The sequence below is a fragment of the Lineus longissimus genome, chromosome 5, assembly GCF_910592395.1.
Source record: "Lineus longissimus chromosome 5, tnLinLong1.2, whole genome shotgun sequence".
NCBI classification, from domain to species: Eukaryota; Metazoa; Nemertea; class Pilidiophora; order Heteronemertea; family Lineidae; genus Lineus; species Lineus longissimus.
Window position 1 is genome coordinate 10,453,670 of NC_088312.1, and position 9,040 is coordinate 10,462,709.

The following is a 9,040-nucleotide window of genomic DNA, read 5'->3' on the forward strand; positions in this document are numbered from 1 at the left end:
AAAACGTCCCGCTACAGGTTGTGAAGACAGGGGACTATTCCTCCTACTACACCAGTCACAAGTTGTGAAAGACAGAAGACGAACGTCCAACTACACCAGCCACAAGTTGTGAAGACAGGGGACTAAACCTCCTGCTACACCAGCCACAAGTTGTGAAAGACAGGAGACCAAACTTCCCGCTTCACCAGCCACGAGTTGTGAAAGACAGGAGATTATTCCTCCTGCTACACCAGTAACAAGTTTTGAAGACAGGGGACTAAACCTCCTGCTACACTAGTGACAAGTTGTGAAGACAGGAGACTAAACCTCCCTCTACACCAGCCACAAGTTGTGAAAGACAGGAGACAAAACGTCCCGCTACACCAGCCACAAGTTGTGAAGACAGGAGACTAAACCTCCTGCTACACCAGCCTCTCACTACACCCGTGACAAGTTGTGAAAGACAAAGGACTATTCCTCCCGCTACACCAGCCACAAGTTGTGAAAGACAGGAGACTAAACGTCCCACTACACCAGCCACAAGTTTTGAAAAACAGGAGATTAAACCTCCTGCTACACCAGTCACAAGTTGTGAAAGACTGGACACTAAACCTCCTGCTACACCAGTCACAAGTTGTGAAAGACTGGACACTAAACCTCCTACTACACCAGCCATAAGTTGTGAAAGACAGGAGACTATTCCTCCTGCTACACCAGCCACATGTTGTGAAAGACAGGAGACTAAACCTCCCACTACACCAGTCACAAGTTGTGAAAGACAGAAGACAAAATGGCCCACTACATCAGCCACAAGTTGTGAAAGACAGGAGACTAAACCTCCCACTACACCAGTCACAAGTTGTGAAAGACAGAAGACAAAATGGCCCACTACACCAGCCACAAGTTGTGAAAGACAGGAGACTAAACCTCCCACTACACCAGTCACAAGTTGTGAAAGACAGAAGACAAAATGGCCCACTACACCAGCCGCAAGTTGTGAAAGACAGGAGACTAAACCTCCTGCTACACCAGTCACAAGTTGTAAAAGACAGAAGACAAAACGTCCCACTACACCAGCCAGAAGTTGTGAAAGACAGGAGATTAAACCTCCCACTACACCAGTGACAAGTTGTGAAAGACAAAGGACTATTCCTCCTGCTACACCAGCCACAGGTTGTGAAGACAGGAGACTAAAACTCCCGCTACACCAGCCACAAGTTTTGAAAAACAGGAGATTAAACCTCCTGCTACACCAGTCACAAGTTGTGAAAGACTGGACACTAAACCTCCTACTACACCAGCCATAAGTTGTGAAAGACAGGAGACTATTCCTCCTGCTACACCAGCCACATGTTGTGAAAGACAGGAGACTAAACCTCCCGCTACACCAGTGAGAAGTTGTGAAAGACAGAAGACAAAACGTCCCACTACACCAACCACAAGTTGTGAAAGACAGGAGATTAAACCTCCCGCTACACCAGTGACAAGTTGTGAAAGACAGAAGACAAAACGTCCCACTACACCAACCACAAGTTGTGAAAGACAGGAGATTAAACCTCCCGCTACACCAGTGACAAGTTGTGAAAGACAGAAGACAAAATGGCCCACTACATCAGCCACAAGTTGTGAAAGACAGGAGACTAAACCTCCCACTACACCAGTCACAAGTTGTGAAAGACAGAAGACAAAATGGCCCACTACACCAGCCGCAAGTTGTGAAAGACAGGAGACTAAACCTCCTGCTACACCAGTCACAAGTTGTAAAAGACAGAAGACAAAACGTCCCACTACACCAGCCAGAAGTTGTGAAAGACAGGAGATTAAACCTCCCACTACACCAGTGACAAGTTGTGAAAGACAAAGGACTATTCCTCCTGCTACACCAGCCACAGGTTGTGAAGACAGGAGACTAAAACTCCCGCTACACCAGCCACAAGTTTTGAAAAACAGGAGATTAAACCTCCTGCTACACCAGTCACAAGTTGTGAAAGACTGGACACTAAACCTCCTACTACACCAGCCATAAGTTGTGAAAGACAGGAGACTATTCCTCCTGCTACACCAGCCACATGTTGTGAAAGACAGGAGACTAAACCTCCCGCTACACCAGTGAGAAGTTGTGAAAGACAGAAGACAAAACGTCCCACTACACCAACCACAAGTTGTGAAAGACAGGAGATTAAACCTCCCGCTACACCAGTGACAAGTTGTGAAAGACAGAAGACAAAACGTCCCACTACACCAACCACAAGTTGTGAAAGACAGGAGATTAAACCTCCCGCTACACCAGTGACAAGTTGTGAAAGACAGAAGACAAAACGTCCCACTACACCAGCCAGAAGTTGTGAAAGGCAGGAGAATGTTCCTCCTGCTACACCAGCCACATGTTGTGAAAGACAGGAGATTAAACCTCCCGCTACACCATCCACAAGTTGTTAAAGACAGGAGACTATACCTCCCGCTACACCAGTTACAAGTTATGAAGACAGGACACTAAACCTCCTGCTACACTAACCACATGTTGTGAAAGACAGGAGACTATTTCTCCTGCTAGGGGACTATTCCTCCTGCTACACCAGCTACAGGTTGTGAAGACAGGAGACAAACCTCCTGCTCCACCAGCCACAAGTTGTGAAGACGGGAGACTATTTCTCCTGCTAGGGGACTATTCCTCCTGCTACCCCAGCCACAAATTGCGAAAGAAAGGCGACTTATCTCTCACACAGTGTTGGCCAGTCAGTGGAGCTCCCAGGTTTGATTTGACCTGGTATTACTGTGTCATCTTGCTCACCGCGTTGGTCCGACAGTTAAGCTGCCAGGTCGGATTTTGCCTGGTTGTGAATGTATCTTGTCCCTTAAACATGTTTCCAGGACTGATATCGTCTTGTTGTGGTTATCCCATCTCTCTCACCGTGTCTGTAATGCGGTAGTGAGCCACATACATCAGCCCAATCCTTTGTACTCTATGTTTTGCAGTGGTTCTTCCAACGATATTTCTATGCCAAAAAATTACAAATAAAGCGCATGAATATCAATTCTGGATATCCAAAAATAAGCTTGGACAATATAAAAGACAAAAAAGGCAAAGAAAGTCGAGTTAAATATCATGTTTTAATACTGTCGCCAGCAAATACTTGACATATACTCTTAGAAATAAGGGTACCATTAAATGTTTTTCGGACAACACACTGACGGCAAGAGCTTGACTTTAGTTTAAAGAATGTTAGCCATCTTGGATTCTGCACCAGACGCTATCACTTTGCTTTCCTTTCTACAAAGGAATATAACCTTGACATCCTCGCGGAACTGCGTATTTAGAACAAAGTAAACAATCGGATTGACAACATAATTAATGTAGTAGAGATTTTGAAAGAAGAACAGTACGGTCGCAGCATACTTTGAACGACTCTGAATGAATTCTTGGATCAAAATCGAACAAATTTTGAGAATCCAATATGGCGTCCAAGACAAAAAGAGTATGACAGTTACGCAGAGAAACACTTCTGCCATGATGAAGTTTTGTTTGTGTATTATCGTAGATACAGATGTTCTCCTCGCAGATGCCATGGATGACTCTCTAGAGTTGCGTCTGCTGCTATCTGTTGACACGATACTGATAGAACCAACGCTCTCTGTCCTCTGCTTGTGACGGACGACAGGAGGAACGATCTCCGAAGACCTTCGGGCCACCTCCAGTGATTCTGCGTACACTGACACGGAAGCCCGACGCTGCCTATCTATATTTTTTTTTATTTCATCCCACTTAGATGTTCCTGGAGGCTTTGAAACGGAAAAGCTGCGCGCTTTTTCACCGTCTGCAAAAAGTTCTTCGTTTTCGTTAATCTGCGTAAGTTCTTCGAGCTTTTTGGGGTCCATGTAAACAGCATTCTTTCGTTTTGGTGTTTCTAACTCGTCAACTTTCGCATACGATGTGCCCGTGACTTCCGTTTCTGCCGTTTTGTAGCTACGATCGATGAAATCAACCGAGTGCGTCCGGTGTCGGCCAATAGAAATGTTTGGAGAAGATGTGCGACGTCTGTTGTTTTCCGCGAACAGAGACGACGTGCTGCCTGAAATATTGGAGGCAGCTTCAGCTAGTCGCCAAAATTTCTTTCTTCTGCTCATTTCCCGAAAAATTTTAGTATAGAAAACTGTTGACAACATAACGCAGGACAGAAAAATTACCAAATTCCCCAATATATATGCGAGATACAGGTGGTTGTGGAACTCGAAGAAAAGCTCGCAAACACAAACGTTGCTGGTAAAAGTTATGGCAGATTTGTTTATTCCTTCCAACTCAATATAGCTCCATTGCATCACCGCCGCTTTCAAAGGTACGGCCGCATGTTGGCCGAAAGTAAATTGCAAACCTTGTCCAGCTGTCCCTACTACGAAAGCCGTCGCCATGACGATTTTAATTTTGTTAGAGGTCTTGGTCCGCCATTGTAATGGTTTACAAATAGCTACGTAGCGGTCATAAGCCATAATAGTGACAAACATGCAAGTCACAGATACGGAGCTGAACAGTATCCATCTGGAAACCTTGCACATGACCGTCGAGTAAGGCATTTCCTCAAAGTACTCAATCATTCGGATGATCTGCATGGGCACGTCAACACAGCAGATGATCACCTCAACGCATGCTAGGATACAGACGAAAAAAGAAGCAGACGACCTGCTCTTTCGTCTGAACCGGAATATGTATAACACCAATAAGTTCCCAAATGCTCCCAAACTTCCAACGATCCCCAAGAATATTATTGTTGGCAATAGCACGCTATTCTGCTCCTCATTCATCATGCTGATGATGGCCGAAGCCGAGGTGTCGTTGCGGCAGTGGATGTGCGATGGCGCGGTCACGTTAGCGCCAATATGAGGTACAACATGAGGGCTTGCTGAGATGCCTTGACTTACTGTTTCGTAAATCCTGTTCGTGTCCAAGTCCTCCACAATATTCACGTCCTTTCTCGTTTGATGTGCCATCCTAGTCAAAAACAGTCGAAAATAATTCTAAAACTGCTAATGTAGTGTTTCCTGCTCTAGCAAGCGTCCCTTCTGCACAAGGAGAGACATTATCCGAGACAGTGAGCCCACAAACGGCGTGACTGAAACTGGAAACATATGATTAATAAGGTTAGTTAATGTTCAACTTGTAATCATAATGTGAGAAACAGTCTCCCTGACAATCCTGTAAATCAGGAATACAAGAAACAGTGATATCCAATGACAAAGCAGTTCATAAACATCACCACCGTATCTCTGTATATATATGACTTTAACTGCCAATTTATTTAGCGTTTTGCCTTGCGAAACGGCTCAAGAGATTTCAGAGAACCTTCTGTTCTTGGTAAAAAGTTCAAAATGCAATATAGATTCCGGCTGTGGCACTCACAAACAGAACTAACTTCAAATATGGACCTTTCGTAAGCTCGGAGTAGTTTCCTCCGGAAAACAGTGTTCTGGTGTCGAAGTGTTTTCAAGCAGTTATTGACTTGAGTTGAGTAAATAGTTCTGCTATGATGACTTCCGCATGTGAAGAAGTTTGTAGTAAGAAGTATCCGCCTGCCAAAGTATGTGACCTTCCAAGTAACCAAACGTCATGCTCAAGCAATACAATCAAAGCAATGCAGTCATAGGTCGTCGCTGGTTCATAATCTCGCTACACGAAGATTTGGTATTGTTTTCCATGCAGACGGAGTGACAATATCATCCAAAAACAGATTCGCAGAGTCTGCTTGTCAGTAAGATGATGTCACGGTCACTAAAGTTAATCTATCTGGGTTGCGTGATTCAGACACGGACATAATACCAATCGTCACAAGCTAGTATCGCCTGATCAGCGACGGACATAAAGCTGTCTGCTCAAAGTGTTCACACAAAAAAACACACCTAAGGTACTGTCGTCAACATGCCCCGGAACCGGAAATCCGATCATGAGAACCACACTAATTGTCATCTGCCACACGGTCCTGTCTCGGGATGTGCCAATGCCGGACGATTGTCACCAGATATATATGATACTCGAGATGAAATCACTAATTAAAATCGCCCAGTACACTGATTGTGACATCCGCCAATAGGCTGTAATGGTGCGGGTTACCAAATTATGACTCCCGAAACTATCGCTAAGCTGAAATAAGAACATCCACATTTCGTCGTCGAGCATGAACTGCCGATGACGCCTTTTCACTGGCCGTTAGATGTAGCAGATTGTCGATTACATAACAGGTATAATCCGATGGCCCATATCTCGCTGGGATCCGACTGCTGCTGATCTGAGCTGTAGCAATTGTATCGAGACTTGGCCATCCGATAACGACGCCAACACGATTATTGTCTCCTCAGTGTCGCTGCCAAGCGGAGAGACAAAATACGATATGTCGCCAACACCGGAAAGTGTCTTAATTGTTGGTAAAAATGTGGAACGAAACATCAAATATGACACTTAACACCGTACGCCCGAACCAGGACATCAAACTGATCAGTTTGCAGGAAGTGGCGAAGTGTCCTCAACACTCAAGCGTGTCTCTTATCAATCAATCTACCCGCCACACAATCCTGATATTATTTTTCATAACCACCTGTACACATTCTTAATTATTTATGCTAGTTGACCAAGATTATGGATTCCGTCAGTAGGCCTATAACTCATCAACATTTGTTAAAGTTTACGTCTACTGATTGCAGATGACCGAAGGTCGTTAAGATACATGGACTGATTCCACTAGGGTGGTTTCCCGCTTTGTTTTCCGCTGCGGTAAAACTACATTTGGCTCCAGCGACTGTTTTAGACAGGATAATTCGTAATTCGAAATCAATCGAATCATAAACGGATCTCCGTTGGTATATGTATATTGGCGTTTCTAAGCATATCTTTACATATCCCCAACGCTTATGGTTGAAAGATATGTTGTGAGATATCAACGAGGGTGCGAGTTGCGGCGTGCATTTGAAGGTCGATGTCCTCATGCTTATTGTGACCGATTTTGTTGTCGATAAGATGCCCTATCATGATCTAAATCAAGTTTCCTCCGATAGTTCATGCCTGGCAACAGTATCTATGATGGTCGTTGTAGTGTTGTTTTATAGAGCAGAATGACCAGCGTCCTTCAGATAACCAACACACCTGTGCTGGTCCCAGTGTGAATGACGCAAAGAGTCGACACTGATGACGAACGATTGCCGGCCAAGATTGGTTGTGTTAAAAAAATATTGAAGTGTCGGGGTATCGACTCCGATGCAGTCCATTTCGATATCCTGATCGTCCTTCCTCTCCTGGCGTGTATAGGTAGGGCGACATGCCTATATGCCAGTTTTTAGAGCAATCCAATAATTCGAGTAGCTGGATATTATGACTCGTCCCCATCTCGGATCCGATATGGTCACATGGCGGTCGCACCAAATTACCATTCAGCGGATCTAAGATGGGAATCAGTCTAACTGATAAAATAAGACCGACATCTGAAGGGCCCCTATATCTACAAAAATTAGGCTTAATACTTATTTTGCCAGTCGGGCAAAACTAGGCTATACCTTAGAGTAACCAGACTGGTTACTCTAAGGCTATACACTCTTGACATCCGGACGCGGTGGAAGGGTGGACCTAGTCCTGTCACTCGAGGAAGGACGATAACGAAATGGACTGGATAGGAGTCTAGGCTAGGCAAGCATGCACCTGATAGCTTTTCCGGCGCTTTTCCGTGCAACTATTGCCTTTTCTCCCATGATGACATCTGGAAATCCGGGCTGGAAATAGCTATATCGAGGCATCTGCACGGTATCTTACACTCTTTAATATGTAAAGTCAAGAACTTAGTGAGCCCCCCTTTAGGTCGGGGGAGCTCCCCCGAACCCCCCTACGAGCATATGTTAAGTGCAAGCTCTAACAACTACAGCTGTTACAATGGGGGGACACCCCCAAACCCCCCTCCGTCGACATAGGTTTTTACCAGTGCGTTGGGGGGAAGCTCCCCCCAAACCCCCCCGGTGGACAGTCAACTAGCCCTTCTGTGTCATACTGCTGGAGGGGGGGAGGTGCGATGGGACCATCCATATAGTTCCTTCCGACACATTTTTGTTTTGGTAATGTAATACATTGTGATTGACCTTATTCACGGGAATCGGGCGTTTCCAGTGATATACGACACAAATGGGTTGTCCTCATGCATTCACTTTCGAAAGGCATTTTAAAATAGATGTTACGTCCTGTTAATGGGGCACGTCATCATCGCGTACATTTGGGAAAAACTCCCTAACGAGACCGGAGCAGACGGCTGAAAGTAGTTTAATTATTGGCCGCTAGGGTACAGAATGTACGTCGCTCACCCGAATTTTTCACGCAACTATAGCTAAATAGAGCTAGTTCTAGTTTGTGATTCAATTTGATACTTCAGATTTGGGCAGTAGACCAATATAACTTAGTCGTCAGTGTGGTTTTAAGCTGGAAAAACGTATTTGTTTTTCTTAAAGTGCCTTTTTTGGACGGGTGTGTGCGATTGTTTTGTTTTTATGTCACGTGACCTCGATCATGTCGACACAAAATTGAAATAAACCACCCTTTTCTGTCATTATTTAGGACGGATATTTCTCTGATAAAAATATTAATATAATTGGCCAATTTCTTAGGCATATGATGTAGCGAATTCCCATGAAGATTTAAATTAATTTAAATTAATTTCAACCAATGGGATAGCAACCACCACCGGAAGATCGCGGAGAAATCGGTAAACTCAACGGAGTTAATTCAGAAAAATACCAAAAAAAATTGTTTGTAGGATATACAATCAATAGTTACTCTCTTTATTTCTCATCATTCATTTACATTATCTACTCCCGCACACACGTGTATCTTAAGAGCCCCTCCTAAAGGGGGACTTATAATGAGCAGGCCTTTGAAATCCCCCCCCCCTAGCCTAAGCCCCATTGACTCTGTCAGTGGCCAAATCCCACAAACAATCACCATATGCGACACGCATCAGTCATTGGGGTGGGAGATGCCCCCTCACTGTTCCCTTTTCGCGCCACCCCTTATGACACCCTTTGTTTCAAGTTTCCGCGCGAA

The 9,040-nt window shown here is 44.6% G+C and overlaps 1 protein-coding gene across 1 annotated transcript; it reads right to left on the bottom strand.

Moving 5' to 3' along the window:
- Positions 1-3,113: 3,113 nt before the first annotated feature.
- On the bottom strand, positions 3,114-5,609 carry LOC135488293 (muscarinic acetylcholine receptor M5-like). The gene has a single exon (XM_064772839.1). It carries the CDS (start codon positions 4,960-4,962, stop codon positions 3,193-3,195), a length of 1,770 nt encoding a protein of 589 aa, XP_064628909.1. The 5' UTR covers positions 4,963-5,609; the 3' UTR covers positions 3,114-3,192.
- Positions 5,610-9,040: the final 3,431 nt, after the last annotated feature.

Excerpts from the sequence above, each read along its gene's own strand:
- LOC135488293 (XM_064772839.1), bottom strand. The coding sequence starts at position 4,962 with ATGGCACATCAAACGAGAAAGGACGTGAATATTGTGGAGGACTTGGAC.